At 47.3% G+C, this 20433-nt stretch overlaps 1 protein-coding gene across 1 annotated transcript; it reads right to left on the bottom strand.

Moving 5' to 3' along the window:
* Positions 1-1035: 1035 nt before the first annotated feature.
* MCRS1 (microspherule protein 1) lies at positions 1036-19686 on the bottom strand. The gene is made up of 14 exons (XM_083727661.1): positions 19540-19686; positions 17054-17183; positions 14095-14233; positions 13688-13846; positions 11119-11228; positions 10182-10290; positions 8551-8689; positions 8381-8456; positions 6846-6874; positions 5719-5811; positions 4930-5012; positions 3597-3684; positions 2108-2235; positions 1036-1520 (listed from the first exon to the last, which is right to left on the bottom strand). Exons 2-14 carry the CDS (start codon positions 17161-17163, stop codon positions 1434-1436), a joined length of 1350 nt encoding a protein of 449 aa, XP_083583787.1. The 5' UTR covers positions 17164-17183; positions 19540-19686; the 3' UTR covers positions 1036-1433.
* Positions 19687-20433: the final 747 nt, after the last annotated feature.

The following is a 20433-nucleotide window of genomic DNA, read 5'->3' as shown; positions in this document are numbered from 1 at the left end:
CAGACAGCCACAACATGCTCTTCAGGTGGAGCAGTTTAAAGAAGCCCCCCAACATACGAGCCAGAGTGGGGGCTCCATTAAACTGTTCCCACTCCCTAGCTGAGCGAGCCACAATGCATTGCACATGAGCCAGAGAGGCATCGGGGCTCACTCAGCTGGGGGCAGGAGCCTTTGCACCCCACAGCTGAGCAGCACAAGGAAGCTCCAGCGAGAAACATGGGCCAGGCAGCCTGTTCACTCTCATGCTGGGGAGAGAAACTGTCTCTGCCCCCAGCATTGGGAACAATCTTCATTATCCCTGGTACCAAGGTGAAACTGCCTCATTGCAGTGTTATCACCAGACTGCAATGCTGAAAACCTGACACTGCCCAGGTCTAATATTAAACCCTCATAGCTCAAAAGACATTCACACCATGCACCGACTCTTCTACAATACTGAAGGAACTACATCTTACACATCTCAAGAGGAGCCCCTAATTCTGTCTGCAAAAGCTACACAAAACAACAAAACATAATTAGCACAACTGATACCTAAAGGATGTTTGCCAAAAGATTGGCAGCATCAGAGAATACAAATCTGGGTTTCCTCTCATGACCAAAGCCAACTCTAAACTCCACACTGGAAACTTCAGTAAAAGCAACAGGTAGCAAAATTATAGCCTGCATTATAAACACTAGGTGTGATCTGATTTCGCCACTGCTTTTTAAACAGAAATCATTCTTGACAATTGTCACAGTACCCTTCAGAATCTTATGTGACCAAACATAGTTAGGCAAACCAGCTATTCCACTCTTCCTTTAATAACTTTGTGAAAAGTAGACTACGCTGCAGAGAGACAGGCAAGGCAAAACATTAATCACTACTGCTGCAGAATAATGTAAAGAGACCATAGTATCAACTGACAGAGCTCAATCATTGCATGACTGCTTCAAAAACATGTTCCTCCCTCCGCCCCAAATTTGAGAATCTGTTTGGCGAGAGCTGAAAAGATGGTTGTGTACAAAGAAGCAGGTCACTAGCACAACACAGAGTAGTGAGATTTGCAACTATTTATTAGCTCGTTTGACGCTTACTCCACGGCCCTTAATCCTCCATGGTGGTTTTCGTCACTCCGTCCCAAAGAGTATTGAGCGCAACAGCCGCACAACCCTCGCCAGCAAATGCCCCACACAGCCAAGAACACCCAAACAAGGTGCTGGTTTAAGGCCTGGCTCATACCTTTCTTTTACATAGATCCGCAGAGCTCGTCCTCCTCCTCCTCCGCAAAAGAAAAGGCCCCCAGGAAGTTTCAGTCCTAGCCTAAGGGAGGGCAGGCTCCATGAAGCTGCATCTTCATCATTAAGCATGGTGGTCCCTGCTGGCAAAAGGAGTCCGGGGCAGGGGGTGGGCAGCCACACACAGGTCCAATGGAGCCTTGGGTTTGATCCAAGCCTCAGGGCTGGGCAATTTTGGCAGCCTCTGCCTTAATAAGCGCAATCAGGTCTTGGTTGATGAGGAAGACAAAGCGCAAGCTTGCGATCTAGGGGGAAAGAGAAGGGCTGTCAGTCTGGGTGCGGTGGGGGGTGGAAGGGAAGAAGTGAAAGCCCTGCATCTTTTACAGCAGAGCTTTCAAAACTTGTCGTGTTGGTGATAGACGTGCATCATTTCATGGCCCAAGGAATTCAGTTTTTCTAGCAGCCGACACGCTGATGTGCCACAACACACACTTTGGAAAGCTGTGTTTTATAGCCTAGCCCACCTCACTGAGAGGCCAAATTGGCTGCTGCAAGAAACGATGTCTTCCCAAACTGGAGGCTCTCTGGACAGGTAATAAACCAACCTCAAGGAAGTGGTCTACCTTCCAGACCAGGCTCTTGGCTGACAGCAGCTGAAGAAACTACACCCCAGCACTTTTTATTTTATTATGTTTGCTGGTTCTGTGCGGAATCAAAATTCACAACAGCTGGATGCAGGCAAAGGAGTCTAGCATCCCATGGATTTAGGGCTGGGCTCAGCTGGTCTGGATACTGGCATCATCTTGTTATGGAACCATCAACCAAGAAGACTGTGAAACCTATCACCATAAAGCAGCACAGCCCTCCGCCCTGCCCACCTCCAACAGCTCACCTCCACCACTGAGTTGTTGCTGAGCTTCCATTTGCTGCCACAAAGCACTGGGCGCCCATCCACATAAATGGGCCGCCGGCCTTCGTTTGCCAGGAAAAAGTCGCCATTGTTCTTCAGTTTGATGACACCTGTGTGTGCGCCCATGGAGAGATGAGAAGTTAGACTTTCCAAGCAGAAGGAAGGAAATCGGCCACAACTGCTTGCAGAGAATGCCTCGTAAGTCAAGGGTAATTGAAACTGTGTGTTTTGTAGCAGGTTAGAGACCCTGAATCTGCAATATCCTTATTGGAAATTTTGGCTCTCAAAAGTGAGCAGCTCAGGTCAATTTTTCCAAGGCTATTTTAAAATGTGCAAACTGGGAAATGTCACTGAATTTGGACTTTCCTAAGTGGGCATTTTTAAACACCAATATTATATTAATTATCTTATATATTCTATTCTATTCTATTCTATTCTATTCTATTCTATTCTATTCTATTCTATTCTATTCTATTATGTCACTTTGTGTTGCAGCCTCAAGGGACAGCAATTTAATCTCAGGCAGATCCAACCCCCTTCTACCTGATCATCTGCATTTACAAGTTGTTTGCTAGAATAATAATTTATTATTTATACCCCACCCATCTGGCTGGGTTTCCCCAGCCACTCTGGCTGGCTCCCAACAGAATATTAAAAACACAATAAAATATCAAACATAAAAAACTTCCCTAAACAGGGATGCCTTCAGATGTCTTCTATAAGTCGGATACAATGGACACTTGGGTTGTGAACGTGATCTGTGCAGGAGGCACATTCACAACCCGCAGTGTTCGCAACCCGCAGCGCCGCGTCTGCGCACACGCGAGTTGTGATTTGGTGGTTCTGCGCATGCGCGAGTGCCAAAACTCGGAAGTAACCCGTTCCGGTACTTCTGGGTTCGGTGCGGTGCGCAACCCGAAAATGCACAACCTGAAGCGCCTGTAGCCCAAGGTATGACTATAGTTGTTTACTTCCTTGACATCTGATGGGAGGGCATTCCACAGGTTGGGTGCCACCACTGAGAAGGCCCTCTGCCTGGTTCCCTGCAACCTCACATCTCGCAGTGAGGGAACCGCCAGAAGGCCCTCGGAGCTGGACCTCAGTGTCTGGGCAGAATGATGGGGGTGGAGACGCTCCTTCAGGTATAGTTAAAAAGTCCACAGATTTCCATCCAATGTCTTGGAAGTCCTCATGTGGCCTTCAGTTACCAATTCCTGATTTAGGGCAAGGAACAGCAACTGCCTCGCCTGCAATTTCTGACACAGCAAAACACCCAAAGGCACCTTGATATCACATGGCATTCACATCAGGAACCATGAAGAGAAATTAAACACGGAGGCGTAACTTATCAGCCCTATGCAGGCATTCAAAGGGCTGCCTTCCCTCTCCATCCTACCGCAATTTCACACCCCTTGTCCTACAAAGCCCTTCTCCCTGAGCAACTCAAAGGCGGTAGCCCAATCTCAAGCACCTTGCTTGCGGGATATTTTCCAGGCTGGCCCCTCGAGCGCTAGATCCACATCAATCTGATTGTCTTTGGTGGCTCTGCCAAGTGTGATCTGGAAGAGGAAACAAACAGAAGCGTTCATGGTGTGTCAAGGGGACCAGCATTTTGCTCCGAGGAAATTGCAATCCACAGCCATCAAAATTAATTAGCCAAATCGACACAGCTATGGCAATCGTTCCATCAGCGCAAGCATTTTACCTTCCTTGCCAAACGGAACAACCCCCCCCTCCTCCCTTTGCGTGCTGTTATGGGGGTTCTCCTGACCCCCTCGGAACCAATTTAGGGATGAGCAGTGGAAGCCCCATTGTGCTAGCCGAAGTTCCTGTGTGGGCTTCATTAAGTGAATCTGGCTCACTGCGTTTTCCTATTTGGCTTCAACCAGCTGAATTTGAGCATTGCATTTTGACATGGATATTGAAGTTGCTGTTAGCAAAAGCCTGCAATCTCTTGGGAGGCAGATTCCAGATAAAGTTGCACCGTAGCAGAAGAGGAAAATAGAACTCCTTAGAAGTAGAATCATACTGAAGATACTTCTGACTTGTGAAAAGGAGTTCTCCAACTCTTGAATGTAAATACACACACACACACACACACACACACACACACACACACTCCTACAACTGTTATTTTTGGCTTGGAAATATAGTTGGGAATTCTGTAGAGGCTACAAATTTATATATATATTGGTAAAAGGTAAAGGACCCCTGGACGGTTAAGTCCAGTCAAAGGTGACTATGGGGTTGTGGCGCTCATCTCATTTTCAGGCCGAGGGAGCCAGCGTTTGTCCACAGACAGCTTTCCAGGTCATGCAGCCAGCATGACTAAACTGCTTCTGGCACAACGTAAAACCGTGACACAAACCAAAGCGCACAGAAACACCATTTACCTTCCCACCGCAGCGGTACCTATTTATCTACTTGCGCTGGCGAGCTTTCAAACTGCTAGGTTGGCAGGAGCTGGGACAGCAGAGGTTGATGTATCGAAACCATCCTCCCCCTTTCTGTGACTCCAAGCAGCTGCTCAGTAGCAAAACAGAAACTAACAGCAACAGGAGCTCACTCTGTTGCAGGGATTCGAACCCCCAACCTTCCGATCGGCAAGCCCAAGAGGCTCAGTGGTTTAGACCACAGTGCCACCCACCCACGTTTTAAAATTAGTGCCAGACACTGATGTTCTGTTCTGTTCTGGCTCCATTACTGACAGAACTATATGCAACTTGCTCTCTCTGATGCAATCCTAGCTTGAAAAAGCTCTGCACTGTCTCAATCTAAGCAGCCAAACGACAGACTGGACTCACCTCCCGGGAGCGCATGAGATAACGCACCATTCTTCCACGCAGCACAGCCAATGTTTGGTTATCAAAATCAGGGGAACTCATTCCTGGGAGAAAGAAAAGGAAGGATTAGACAGACATGGCCACTGGAAGGCCGTTGTAACCGAAGCATGCTGGGCAAGGAAAGGTGGGTTGTGTCTCCAGGACTCTCACCAAAGGAGCCCTTTATTTAATAGTAATAGTAGTTATTGTTGTTGTTTATTTGCCAGCCACTCTGGACAGCTTCCAACAAAATATGAAATATCAAATGCTAAAAAACCCTCCCTTGTACAGGGCTGCTTTCAGACATCTTCTAAAAGTCAGACAGAAGTTTATTTCCTTGACATCTGATGGGAGGGCGTTCCATGTTTATTCAATGAAAATTTATATATTACTGAATAAAAAAATCAACCTCTATGAAGTATTTGCTCAAAAATAGCAGTAACAGCAGACTTTAAAAACAGTAGGCAATATTATTATTATTATTGAATACAAAATTGTAAACTGTGTTGAGGTTTATTAGAATAAAGCAGTATATAAATAAAACTATGAAACTGGAGGCAAAAAAAGCTTTAACAAAAACAAATGCACATAATAACATTACGTTGTCTGGATTGGGTTGCCTCCACGAAGCTGCTCTTAGCAGACGTCAAAAGCAATAAACAAACACGCTTGCCTAGTATTAGCTGGAAGTCCCGGGGGAACAGGTGCCGCAACACTAGGAGACGGGGTTTCTCACCCGCGAGAAGAGACATGGTGTGGCTCTTCTCTCACCTGTTATGCTGTCCACCAGCACCTGCCACTTGTGGAGCTCTTGCTCCAGTTGCCGGATTTCACGCTTCTGTCTCCGGTCTGCCACTGTCAGTTCTGCGTGGAGAAAATTCGCAAGCATGAGGAACAGATATTTGAAAGAAAAACGAAAGTACAGTGGTGCCCCGCAAGACGAACGCCTCGCAAGACGGAAAACCCGCTAGACGAAAGGGTTTTCCGTTTTGGAGGCGCTTCGCAAAACGAATTTCCCTATGGGCTTGCTTCGCAAGACGAAATGTCTTGCGAGTTCCTGCGGGTTTTTTCCCCTTTTTCCCCCCTTTTCCTAAGCCGCTAAACTGCTTATCAGCTGATCCGCTGATAAGCCGCTTATCAGCTGCTCCGCTAAAAGCCGCTAAACCGCTAATAGCGCTAATCTGCTAAACTGTCAATGGGCTTGCTTCGCAAGACGAAAAAACCGCTATACGAAGAGCCTCACGGAACGGATTAATTTCGTCTTGTGAGGCACCACTGTAATTTTAAATAATTAATCATGAAAAGCCAGGAGAGAGAAAAAGAGAGAGAAGTGGTCTTGGGGCTGGATAAATTATTTCACTGCAGGTAAAGCTTGCTTCTGTCTAGGGTTGGACCTACATTGTTCTTCTAAACGTTTTCAGATTTAACATTCTATAATGCTTAATGCAGTTTCTCTTTGCTGGCGGCTCGCTGCACTGCAGCGCCCTCTGGTGCTTTTAACATGTTTTTTACTGTTATAAACCACGAGTGTAGATCCGGCCTGCGACTATTAAGGCAAGACTGAGGAGGCGGGGGGAGGAGAAAGCTTAGGTCCTCTCTCTGCAAGCATCCGTTCCCAACACATGTTGAGAATGCTGGCCTCCACAATAAAGGGGCGGTTTCTTTACATATAGAATACGTGAGGCTCAGTCCTGCTACCTGCCCATAGCTGCCCAATCAGGATTCTAACACATATTATAAGTGATTCCGATTTTACAGATCAGAGTCTTTTTTCAGTTTCGCCCAAGAACTGGCTCACAGGGATACACCAGCCAGAATCACGCAGTTTTATGGAGACAGAGTCATTTGAAGAGTGTTATTTTTGCTCCACCTCTTGCAACAAACAGCACCCAACTCACCATGCTCCAACACCTCGTCTCGGACATCCCTAAAGAAGAGAGGAGGGAGGGAGAGGGAGAGGGAGAGGGAGAGGGAGATGTTACATCTTGAATTGGTAACTGATCACAACTCCAGTGCCTGGGCCACAGATAATATATATATTTTCTCAAAAAACACTAGCTTGTGTTCGCTGGATTAGGGCTCTACCATGTTCATGTTGAGAGAAGCACAGTAATGCTCAAAACTGCAGCACAGCAGGAGCCAGACTGCTGGATGAAAAATGAGGAGAAACAAAACTCACCATGGACTCTACTTATTAACTAGTTTTACCCCAGGTCTGAAAGGCCCCACATCTGCTCTCTCAAATGGGTGGCCTCAGGCATTAAGTCACACTGTGTCCTCATCTGGACAATGACAGCAGCAGAGACTTGTCTCGGATTTTAAGCTTTAAGGATGATGTGTGCCAACTGGGCACCGTGTTATATGTTATATTGCCCCCTAGTCTCCCTATCTAGAAATGCTTTCGTTTTCCCAGTGTCGATCTGATCAAGCCTTAGGATCAGTTAGAATGCATCAACTAATTGTTCCCACATTGAACATCTACCTAATCCGGTTTAGACCAACTCATTTAGAGGGAAAACCCCTCTCTCTGGCCTTCTTCTTGGTCACTTTGTGTTGCAGCCTCAAGGGCCGGCAATTTAATCTCAGGCAGATCCGACCCCCTCCAACTGATCATGTGCATTAACAAGTTGTTTGCTATAATAATAATTTATACCCCGCCCATCTGGCTGGGTTTCCCCAGCCACTCTGGGCGGCTCCCAACAGAACATTAAAAACACAATAAAACATGACACATTAAAAACTTCCTGATACAGGACTGCCTTCAGATGTCTTCTAAAATTCAAAATATATTTTAAAAAAATTGCCCAGTAGCACCTTAGAGATCAACTAAGTTTGTTCTGAGTTGCATGAACACTTCTTCATATTCTAAAAGTCAGATAGTTGTTTATTTCCTTGACATCTGAAATGAGGGCGTTCCACAGGGAGGGTGCCACTACCGAGAAGGCCCTCTGCCTGATTCCCTGCAACCTCACTTCCTGCAGTGAGGGAACCGCCAGAAGGCCTTTGGAGCTGGACCTCCAGTCTGGGCTGAACGATGGGAGTGGAGATGCTCCTTCAGGTATACTGGGCCGAAGCCGTTTAAGGTTTTAAAGGTCAGCACCAACACTTTGAATTGTGCTCGGAAACATACTGGGAGCCAGTGTAGGTCTTTCAGGACCGGTGTTATATGGTCTCAGTGGCCGCTCCCAGTCACCAGTCTAGCTGCCGCTATTCAAATTGCGTTCACGTTATAAATAAAAAAATGAAGATAGATTCCTATTCAAGTGTGGACTGGATGTGAGTTTAACTAACCCTTAGCCTAACATATGTCCAGGCTGGAACCAAAGGTTCTCGAGCCACTAAGCCAGACAAACGTAGGCCAGGAATACTGATGGAAGTGTTTCTAATGAAGAGAGGGAACGCAGCTGGCCTTAGCCACACCCCTTTCACTTACTTTAGTTTGCTGTCATCTATCATGTCTTCGGCATCGGAGAAGTTGAGCACCTGGTCCCCTTTGGGCAGTGGCTGCACTGGAAGAGACCAGAGAGGGCAAAGGACGGTTCAGAATCCTGGCACAAGCCGCAGGTTCCAAACTTTACCTGGCAACGGATTAGCTGGCCATACCTGTTTGATCATCCAAGAGGTAGTACTGCTTCATGAGTTGCCAATGCGTCTGCAGGACCTTGGCAGTGCGGGAAGGGTAGAAAACCTCGGGGTGCTTGTGCAGAAGATCCTGGAAGGTGTCCAGGGTGGGTTGGCTGGTCTAGGAATAAGAGAAAGGAGGTTCAAGCAGGAAGAAAAGAACCTCCGCCAAAGGCTGCTTCTCACATTAGTTTTCCACGAATAGAGATTTTAACTCTAGTTAAGCCCATCAAGTTAAAAGTCAACTGTCAAGAATACGCGCAGCTTGCAGACTTAACATATAGAGCAAGAGAACATATGTTTAGAGAAGACTGGAAAACGTTTATTGAATATATGGGAAATAACTGTGTACAGCTGAAAATGTTGGCAGCATTAAGATAAATTCAATAGTGTAAATAAGTTTTGATAGATATAATAATTGAATACTGAATGGTATAGTTTTTGTAAAACTATGATATGTAAAATGAACCATGGAAAGAGAAGAAAGTAAGTCACTGATACGTTAAGGATGTAAAAATGAGTACTTTAAAATTGTAAAACAGAAAATCTAATAAAAATTAGAGGGGAGGGGGAGAACTGTTATGTTTTCTAGAAAGACGAGAATGAAATTTACAGGCCACAAACTTTGTGTAGCCATTCAATCACCTCAAAATTATACAAGGGAGGCCTTCAAGAATTTGTTGCTGTGTGGAATGTTTCTGTTCAGGCTTCCTGCTTAGCCAGTGAATGCCCTTTGAGAAACTGTTCCATTATCCTTCGTCTCTTGGTCTTTTTGCCGCATCCCCCACCCCAGTTACAGAGACAGGGCATTCTGCACCCTCATTTCTGGTTATCTCCCTCTCTTCAGGCTCATTTTTCTAATGATTACGACCATTTCTGCAAACCTCAGGGTTTTCCCCCAACCTGTTGATAACCTTCTTTCATGAGGAAGTGGTGTCATTTTGGGTACAGAAGGACAACGCTTAGAAATGGAGCGTGCTATTAGTATACAAGATATTACAATCACACACACACACAAATATTTACACGCATAAAGAAGAAAAGGGTTGTAAATGCCAGGGTGGCTGTTATATCAAGCAAGCCACTTGCTATACAGGGCAGGGCAAAACTCTACCAAAAATCATCAGGGAGAAAAGTAGCTACTCTGAATCCTGCCTTGCTTTCCTCTAAGGCAGCCTTTCTCAACCTGTGGGTCCCCAGATGTTGTTGAACTACAACTCCCATCACCCCTAGCTAGCAAGGCCCGAGCTCAGGGATGATGGGAGTTGTAGTCCAACAACATCTGGGGACCCACAAGTTGAGAACTGCTGCTTGAAGGCATGGGTAGGCAAACTAAGGCCCGGGGGCCAGAGCTGGCCCAATTGCCTTCTGAATCCGGCCTGCAGATAGTGCGGGAATCAGCTTGTTTTTACATGAGTAGAACGTGTGCTTTTATTTAAAATGCATCTCTGGGTTATTTGTGGGGCATAGGAATTTGTTCATTCCCCCCCCCATATAGTCCGGCCCCCCACAAGGCCTGAGGGACAGTGGACTGGCCTCCTGCTGAAAAAGTTGCTGACCCCTGCTCTAAGGTAACCGGGGCTGCAGCTAAGTAGCCCGTTCTTGATGCTTACCGATCCCACTTTGCTTAGTAGCTGCTCCTCTGCTTTGCTGAAGAGCACTTTACTCTGCATAGAGGCTATGGCTTCCGGATGCAGCTGCCGCATGGCCTGGCAAGACAGCCTGGTGGAGGGAGGGGAAAAGAGAAGAAAAAGGGATCAGTCGCCCCACACCAAACAGCAGCCAGTGGCATTCACCCAAGAAAATATAGAACGTAAAAAAGAAAAGGAAAACATAAACAGGGGTGTGTAGTTGGTTTTCTATCCTCACAAATGCCAAGATGGACCCATAGGGAGTCTCATTTGTGCAATTAAAACCCACTCTTTTTAGGGGTAAACACACTTAAAACTTCCAATAAGCCTCATAAATGCCTTAACCCCAAACAAAATTGCCTTCTTAGGTGAGGTTTGGATATGCCAAAGGGGCAATTCACATTCAGGCACTGAGGAAGCAGGGAACAAACGCTTCCCAGTGAAACCAGCTCTGCCCTCAGCAGCTGTTTGGAAACAAACAGTGCTGAGATTCCATCTTTCAGTGCCATCTCATCAAGAAGCTTGATTTTATTTTTAAAGGAGACTAAATCGAGAATATTGCATCCTTCCTCCTACTCTGTAGGGCTGAAGAACAAAATGGAAAGGACATTAAAGGAACTTCCTTGCCCATACACAGAGCCTTCCATTCCGAAAACTAACTTGAAAGGCAAGTCCCCTTCATTTCAAAAGAATTTACTTGCAAGTAAGAGCATTTATGAAAACTTTCGGAGCTAGGTGAAAACCATGTTCCTCCCCCGGTTTAACGGATTGTCTTCCCTCCCATCACAAGCTGATCTAGTCCTAGTCCTCAAATGGAGATGGTCCATAGATGCACTTTGTCCTTGGGAGACAAGACACCCCTTTGATAGGATCAATCCCCATACCTCCCACTCTGAGAAACGTGGAGGAGAAAACTTACTTGGAAATTACGGGATCATAGAGCAGAGCGTACCACCTCTCCTGGATCTCCCGCAGATTAAAACGGCAGCTGAACTTCACTCCCAGGTGCACAGAGGTCAAGTCATTGGTCTTCAGAGAGGAAGAGACAGAGAAATTACTCTTGGGAATACAGTGGACGCTTGGGTTGCGAACGTGATCCGTGCGGGAGGCAAGTGCGCAACCCACAGTGTTCGCAACCCACAACGTGCAGGTTGCGATTTGGTGCTTCTGCGCATGCACCGAAACCCGGAAGTAACCGTTCCGGTACTTCCAGGTTTGGCACGGTACGCAACCCGAAACGTCTGTAACCCGAGGTATGACTGTAATGACTCTTCCTTGCATGTAACAGATGTCTGTGAAGCCTGGCCATACGAATCACAGTCGCTCACAGAGAGATGCCCAACTCTCTGTGGACAACCATGCTCCAGCCTAGGGCAAGCATATTGTTTTGAAAAAGGTAGAAATTGGCTTCAACTACTTTGTGCTCAAACAGAACACACTGGAGGATGAAATAAGAGGGTTATTGTTCTTATTTTCTTTTTTTATATTGTGATCTTTTCTGTGAACCGCCCTGAGACCTCCAGGTATACGGCAGTACAATACAATACAAATACCTTTATTGGCATTACAAGTTAAGACATTTCAAACCACTAGGATAAATTTATGAGGGGCAGGAGTGAGGCTGTCGAGGGTCATAAGGCACTTGATTGTTCCGTTTCACCCTGTCTATTCCCTAGAGCAGTGATGGCCAACACGGCCCTCCAGCTGTTTTTGGACTACAACTCCCACTATCTCTAGCTAACAGGACCAGCGGTCGGGGATGATGGGAATTGTAGTCCCAAAACAGCTGGAGGGCCAAGTTTGGCCATCACTGCCCTAGAGGGATGATTCATTAAGAACCCTATTGGGTAAGATGGAGATTTAAAAGGGCAGTATATAAATTCAATAAATAAATAAAATAAACAAAAAGGTACTGTCAGGGGTTCAGAAGGAGAGACACAGGAGGGGGAGCAAATGGAGAGTGAGGAGGAGGAGTACGAGGGGGGCGCAGGCAGTGACAGTGGCCAGAGTTATTCCACAAGCCTCTCTAGCGAATCGGAGGACTCACAGAAGGGAGCGCCGGTGGCCAGAGCAAGGGAGATTCCAAGGGAGAAACCTCAAGAGGGAGGGGCCAGCGGGGAGTCCCTGAACAGCAGCTGGAGATCAGGGCCAGCGTCTCCACCAGAGCGCAGTGGGGAGGGGGAGTCCCAGGAGTCGGGACCAGTGTCCTCACCACCAGAGGGAGGAGAGGAGTCAGGTTTGGCAACACCCACATCAGGAAGCGGGGAAACGGTCAGAAGGAAAGTCACCGGCTGGGCGCGCGCGCCAAGTTCAAATGTACAGGAGCGCGGCACAGCGGGGAGCCCGGGAAGGGAGCCAGGTCCTAAAGCCCGCTGGAGGGAGGGGCAAGACTCAGGAGGCTCCGCGTCAGAGGAGTCCAGGAAGGAGGGAACCCCAGAGGGCAGAAGGACCCAACGCAGGAAAGAGCAGCGCAAGAGGTGGAGCCGGGCTAGAATCTTAAACTGGTGTGGGTGGAGCAGTGAGTCAGAGGGGACTTAGCCGGTCTAGCGTTAAGACGTGGGGCTGCGCGCCCAGAGCTTGGAAATGGAAACTAAACTTCAATAAAGACTTTTGTATATAATATCCACTGGGCGTTGGTCCTCTGTGAGCTGGGACCTAGCGGCAGTCCTGACAGGTACCGTATTTTTCGCTCTATAGGACGCCCCTGACCATAGGACGCACCTTGTTTTAGAGGGGGAGAACAAGAAAAAAAAATATCCCCCTCTCTGCTCAGCGCCCCTTCAGGGAAGTGGCAAGAGAAACGGAGCCCCTTCCTCCCGCTTGGCTGAAGGGGCGCTGTGCAGCTCTCCCTCTCTGCTGAAGCCAGGAGAGACTTGCTCTCCCGGCTTCAGCAAAAGGAACCTGAAGCCTGCGGAGCGCAGCGGGAACTTGCACTGCGCTCCAAAGGCTTCAGGCTTCAGCGAAAGCAATGCGAGGCCTCCGGAGCGCTCCCTCTGCGCTTCGGAGGCTTTGTGTTGCTATCGTTCAAGCCAAGGAGCCTGCATTCACTCCATAGGACGCACACATATTTCCCTTAATTTTTGGAGGGGAAAAAGTGTGTCCTATAGAGCAAAAAATACGGTAATTACTGAGCAATGTTGAAAATGCATGGAATTAGGACACACAAGAATATATATGAAGCTGCCTTATATGGTCCATCTAGCTCACTACTGTCTACACGACCTGGCAGCAGCTCATCAGAAAATGTGGGAACGCAAGGCCCCAGGAACATACCCAGGCCAATATGGAAACAGAGAATGGGCTCAGGGCATAACAGATGTCATTATATTAACATCTGCACATGGAAGACTACCTGGGAGCCTCACTTCAGTCACTATGAGTTTCTTGAACTCAAATACTCTTCCTGATCCACTGTGGATCTTGATTTTAAGAACGCCTGGCATCCCTATATCTGCATTTATCTATATGTCTTAACCCTGTTCTACTACCTGAAGCACAGCGTTGATCAGCAACAAATCATCCGTGGGTTTCCAGCGGCCCAAATCCTTGTTGACCTGCAAGGGCTGCTTGCTCTTCTTCATCCGCTTGGTGAGGCTGGGGTTTGGAGCTGGGCTTGGAGTGACAGGTGCAGAGACAGATTTGGACACCTGCGGAAGCAGAGGTTGGCATACAGACTACAACAGGCACAGCAACACAACAAAGCCAAAATGTAGCAGAGAGCTGTGGCCACGGACAAATTGCATCACAAGGTTACTTAAGGTGCACCCGCAACAGCACTGGAGAGCACTGAGATGCAAACATTTGCAAGGATTTCAAAAGCATTAAATTTGAATAATGTGGCCACAGATCTGCTATGGTGGCTCTTATCAAGGGAGGTATATGTCACCCAACTCACCTTCTTCTTCTCACTGGAAGAGGGTTCACTGCCAGAACAGCGCCCTGGCTCCACCCCACTGGGACCCTTGGCCCGGCTGGATGATTTGGCAAGGCTGCTCTCTACCAGCTCATCATCAAACTTCTTCCGCTTGATGAACCTAGAATGAGGAAATTCTGTATTATATTGCAGCAAGTTACCTCCACCAATGGCCTCATCAGCACTGCTACAAACAATATGAATATGGGTTGTCAATGGAACTTCCTGAAGGCTGAAGTCCACAAAGGGATTCAGAATGAATGGGGGTTTCCCCACTTAAAGGACTTTGTTTACAAGTCCAGTGAAGAAGAAGAAGGGGAAGAGGAAGAGGAAGAAGAACAGCAACAACAACATTTAAATCCCGCCCATCTAGCTGGATTTCCCCAGCCACTCTGAGCGGCTTACAGCATATATAAAAACCTAATCAATCATCAAACATAAAAAAGCAGAGTATCTTATACAGACTATAAACCAATAAATCAGTAGAAACTAATCATACTAATTGTAATAGCAGTAGTAATAATAAGAATACTAGTAATAATAATAATAAAGTTTACAGTTATACCCAAATTAAAATAAGCATCAACCCCAAGTAAACATTTAACCAACCCAACAAAAACAAAACAGAGGAACAAAAGTTAGAACCATTTAAACCATTATAAAACATTTTAGCCAAGAGTTGTTCCAGCAATGTCCCTCTGGCCTCCCAGGAGCCTTTTTTAGCTGTTTGAGGTGAGTCTGGGCCCCAGCCCCTAGGCCAGGTGGAAATGCGCCTTGTAGCAGAGAGCAATCCATTCCGTTGCCTGCATTTGTTTTAAACTGACTTTAATATTGTATTGTGCGTAGGGCACGTAAGAAATCAAACAAAAATGGTAAAAGCCTGGACCACAAGGGGAAATGAATAAGGTGCCAAGTCACAACTCTGAATGGGGCATATTTGGTTCTGAACCCACCAGGACCACACTTGCAGTTACAGTGGACGCTCGGGTTGCAAACGTGATCTGTGCTGGGTGCACGTTCACAACCCGCAGTGTCGCATCTGCACACGTGTGGGTTGCGATTTGGTGCTTCTGCGCATGTGCAACTGCCAAAACCCGGAAGTAACCCATTCCGGTACTTCTGGGTTTTGGCGGTCTATAACCTGAAAAAACAGAACCTGAAGCGCCTGTAACCCAAGGTATGACTGTATTAATATGAGCCCTTTGCGAATAAGATGAATACAAAGGGGCTGCAGGCAGCACCGCTCCTCCTAGCTTCTCGTATGTTGAGGCATAGCTTGAGAACCTTTTCCACCTGTGGAAACTCCCTGTGTGATTTGGAAGTCAGGGTTCTAAACTGTCCACGACTAAGAAAAGGCTCTCCACTTCAGAAGCCATCCCTCAACAGACACAGGGCCACACTAGAAAAGCTAACCAACAAACTGAAACTAGCAGAGGGACCAGCAAAAGAGGATTGCTTCAGCCCAGTATGTTCCTCCCTTTATCACATACACATCTCAACAAAACAACATAGCGCCCCGCCCCCTATAGAATACAAATTGATATAGCTAACTTGACGCAACAGCCCCTCTCCGTCACAAAGAAAACTCACTTCAAGCAACTAAATGCACCGAATCATGCTACAGGCTCTCCAAGCTCCCACACTGCCAACAAAATCAAACAAACAGATAAAAGAACCTATCCTCGCAATGCTGAGACAAAAAACTCTGCACATGCACTAAGCAAAAGAAAAATCTCACGCCCACTTCTTTCTCACCCCGCAACCTCATAATGTCTATAACAGCAGAGTCTCACACCAAACGTAACAGACCTGTAGAGAGGACTCAATGAATTGAAAACAAAGACATTGTATGTACCCTTGTTAACTATGAAAATACTTTAATAAAAACAACTATTTAAAAAAACCCACAGATATGGGGCCAGGAGAAGCTTTTAGGGTTTTATGCTATGGTCCCACAGGTGAATTTCCCAGTTATCTTCAGAACAGTAGAAACCCCTAGCCAAAAAAGGAGCCAGACTATTTATCTACCCTTTAGCACCTGGATTTCAGGGGGGGAAACCATAGCCAACCCACAATGATCTCTATTCTACTCAGCTGCTCCAGTCTCCAAGCTCAGGCACAGGTGTCCTCCTTTTCCCTAGCTCAGAGGTTTTCAACCTTTTTGAGTCCGTGGCTCCCTTGACCAACTACATTCTTTCTGCGGCACCCCTGTGGGGCTCAGGAGCCCAGTAACGTCACCCCTTGCCTGCAGAGCTGCAGCCTCTCACCCTTTTTCAAACATGCCCCCTTGTGCAATGTTCCCCCAGCCTTCTCTTCTCTCCTTGGAAGTCCTCTGGGTAGCTGCTGCTGCTGTCCCTGATCTCTGACCCACCCACTCTGCCCCAAAGAGAGGTGTCTTCTCACGCTGCCCCACGGGCCTGGGAAGAGGATGCCACCAGCCTTAGCAGCCTGAGGGAGACTGGCCAAAGGTGAATGTGAGGCCAGCACCTTACATTGGGAGGCAGCAATGGCAGCAGCGGGCACCGCCAGTCCTGCATGGTGGAAAGACTCCCCTTTGGAGCTGGGCACCCAGCTCCCAGGCAAGCATTGCACACTGTAAGCGCAAGAAAGGCCAACATGCCTAGGCTCCCACTTGTCCGTCCATTCCCAACAGCAAGGACTGGCTGGCTAGGCTTCCTTGCCCACTTGCTTGCTTACTCTGTCCACCTCAGCTCCTGGCAACCAGCACCCCTTGGCCAGCCCCAGAGGCACCATTCGCCCAGGGAGCTAGTAGCCAGGGCTGCTGCAACAAACAGCCGTGCAAGCCTTTGGGAGGCAGAGACACGAGAGGGAGGGAGGGATGGAGGGACAAAGGCCAATATTGCCCTGAATATCATTCAAGGCACCCCAAGGTTGAAAACCACTGCCCAATATTGCCTCCCCAAACCAACCCAGATGGTACCTGGAAGAACTGCGCCGTTTTGGAATGGCACCAGACACTTGTGAGGAGCTCCTTTTTTGCCCTGCCAGAGACTCTTCGTCTTCAGAGCGGCTCGCTGTGCCCGACGCCATCAGTCTGGAATACAACACGTCTGCGACAGAAAAAGAAACAAAATCACTGGCTGCACTACTGCTATGTTTTAATACCATGCTGGGCTAATTTGAACCATGTGGCAAATACTGGATGCTGCAGAGGATAAGCAATAAGGTCTCTCCCCCCCCCCCCCCAGCACTCATTCACAGATTTGTCTATTGATTCACCCATAACCTGGCAGCCCTAGGCATTCAGAAATCAACTGAGTTTGGTTGTGCTCCACAAGAACCCTTTGTTTGTGTACAGTGGTACCTCAGGTTACAGACGCTTCAGGTTACAGACTCCGCTAACCCAGAAAAAGTACCTTGGGTTAAGAACTTTGCTCCAGGATGAGAACAGAAATCACGCGGTGGCAGCAGGAGGCCCCATTAGCTAAAGTGGTATCTCAGGTTAAGAACAGTTTCAGGTTAAGAATGGACCTCCAGAACGAATTAAGTTCTTAACCCGCGGTACCACTGTATTCCTAAATACATTTACCTGGAAATGTACCATCTGAGAAACTTGCTTCTAAGGAAATGTCCTCAGCCACTTTTTATTATTATACAGAGAACACCTTCCATGGAAATGGCTTCCACAAATCTATTGTCACAATGTTAATACAGTACTAACATTTGGGGCGATCCAAGGAAGCTGAATGCTGGAACATTCAGGATACACAAAAGGATGATTATTTAACATGCTCTACGTGGGGCTGCCTTTGAAGGGACATGGGTGGCGCTGTGGGTTAAACCACAGAGCCTAGGACGTGCCGATCAGAAGGTCGGCGGTTCGAATCCCTGTGACGGGATGAGCTCCCATTGCTACCGGTCCCTGCTCCTGCCCACCTAGCAGTTTGAAAGCACGTCAAAGTGCAAGTAAATAAATAGGTACTGATCTGGCAGGAAGGTAAACGGCGTTTCCGTGCGCTGCTCTGGTTCTCCAGAAGCAGCTTAGTCATGCTGGCCACAGGACCCAGAAGCTGTACGCCGGCTCCCTCGGCCAATAAAGCGGGATGAGTGCCGCAACCCCAGAGTCGGTCACGACTGGACCTAATGGTCAGGGGTCCCTTTACCTTTACCTATGTGGGGCTGCCCTTGAAGACGATTTGGAAGCTTCAACTGTTGCAAAATCCAGCAGCCACATAACTAAGAGCAAATGCTGCGGGGCTGAGCAGTCGTCTCCCAGCACCACCTTCTAGAATTCTAAAAACAGGCTGGCGGTTGGGGCAAACCAGAGCTTGAGACTAGGGAGGCCTTTGGTCTGATCCAGCAGGACTTTCTTGTCGATGTGGCTTTTCACATCATCCCCTGCCTGACCCCTTTAACTGGGAACTGAGCCTGGGGGCTCCTGCAACTGAACTAGCACCAGAGAACTAGATTCAGTCCAGGCCGTCTGGAGCTGCACAGCAAGCACCCACTCTTTGCCCCCCAAAAGCGTCTATCTGGGGCTGGTAGTTGCTACACATCCACTCAGTTTATGGCATGCCCAAACATTTATAGAGCTGCCATACATCTGGAATTCCCCAGGCATAGATGGTCGTCGTAAACAGTGTACAGGTGGAAATCACTGAAATCTCCAGGAAAATCCAGACAAATGGCAGCCCATGCCGGAAGTGTAAATTTTGTAGAATTCCATTAAATAAAAAAGCACACAACTTTTGTCTCTGGATTTTCACTTTTTGAAATATGGCAACTGTATTTTTAAGTTTTAAAAGGGTTGTGTTGTTTACAGCTGGGACAGCTCAGCCGGGGCTCTTAATCTCAGGGTTGTGGGTTGGAGTCCCACATTGGGCAAAAGATTCTTGCACTGAAGGAGGTTGGACTAGATGACCCTTGTGGTCCCTTCCAACTCTTATTCTGTGGTGTAGCAGCTAGTGTGACAAATCTGAGCCGGGGAGACAAAAATTCAAAGTTCCACTCAAGGGCATGGACAGTTAATTAAATCATGATAGAGTTGCCATATTTCAAAAAGTGAAAATCCAGACGCAAAAGTTGTTGAGCTTTACAAAATCTCGAAGAACTTGGACGTTTCTGAGCGGTTCCCGAGTTTATGCGTCCGGGAAATTCCGATCGTATGGCAACGCAGGTTTCGATCGGTGGGAGGGGGTGGGGAAGCGCGGGCAGAAGCTACTCAATCTGCGCAGGCTTGCGGGGGTTTCGCTCTGAATCTCGCTCGAACCCGACGCGAGGGGAGAAACGCAGGCGTCGCGCGCCTGCGCAGCGCTGCCACCCTCCCTCCTCGTCCGCTGTTGCGCATGCGCTTTCCACCCTCAGCCCTGCCGTTTTCGCCCTCAACCGACTGTGGCAAATGTTTCCCCAGCTTAACGGTGGTCCACCTCCGAGGTTTTAGAGAAGGTTGTCCCGACAATGCCTCACCATTCCCGAAAGTTACGACGGCTCCTGCCTCTCTCCGACGTCCATCTCGGAGACGCGAAAGAAAGCTGAATCACTTCCGGGGGGGAAAAAGGAAGGAGTCCACGAAACCACTTCCGGTTTGTCATCGAGAAGCCCAAGCGAAGCCGAGATGGCCATCTTTGTTAAAGGCACAACAGTCGGTTGGTGCGCCCCAAAACCGTGTAAACCGCATTTCCATGGCAATGGGCCGCGAAAACTTTATTATTATTATTATTATTATTATTATTATTATTATTATTATTATTATTATTATTATATATACAGACACTTTTTATATTTTCTGTTTTACAATTTACTCATTTTTACATCCTTAAAATATCAATGACTTCCCTTCGTCTCTTGCCTTATCTTTTTTAAAAAAAATATCACTGATTTTTAAAATTAATTTATTTGCATGCCGGCTGCTAGGCATGTTAGCTTTGATTCCCAATAGATTGGAACAAACGAAAAGAGGTGCTTACTAGCCTGGAATTCACTGCCACATGAAACGGCTGAATGGCTTTAAAAGTGGATTAGGCAAATTCATAAACGTATTCATAAACGGCTATTATGCATGATGAATAATAGAACCTCCATGTTTAGAGGCAGTTTAGAATTGTGAATGGCAGTTCCTGAGGAGCAACAGCAGGAGAAGAGGGTTGCCTTCATGTGCTGCTTGGGGGTTCCTGGAAATACCTGATTGGCGCTGTGGGACACAGGATGTTGGACTAGATTTGCTCATGTAAACTGAGTTTGTGAATGGAGCTCGGTCTTTGGGCTCCAAGCTAAGTAGTGCCCAAATTCTTCTTTACAGTACAGTCCTAAACTTAGTGGGTTACTGCTAAGTAGACATATATAGGATTGCGCTGTAGGGTT

Source organism: Podarcis gaigeae (assembly GCF_964106915.1).
Source record: "Podarcis gaigeae genome assembly, chromosome: 2".
In the NCBI taxonomy this organism is placed as follows: Eukaryota; Metazoa; Chordata; class Lepidosauria; order Squamata; family Lacertidae; genus Podarcis; species Podarcis gaigeae.
The sequence above is the reverse complement of the archived record's forward strand: the minus strand, read 5'-3'. Positions and strand labels throughout refer to the sequence as shown.

Bases quoted from the DNA above. Each gene is read 5' to 3' on its own strand.
- MCRS1 (XM_083727661.1), bottom strand. From the start codon at position 17,163: ATGGCGTCGGGCACAGCGAGCCGCTCTGAAGACGAAGAGTCTCTGGCA. The intron at 8,690-10,181 runs GTAAGCATCAAG...TCTTATTCCTAG, and splicing joins TACTAAGCAAAGTGGGATCG to ACCAGCCAACCCACCCTGGA. The intron at 6,875-8,380 runs GTAAGTGAAAGG...TCTCTTCTTTAG, and splicing joins ATAGATGACAGCAAACTAAA to GGATGTCCGAGACGAGGTGT.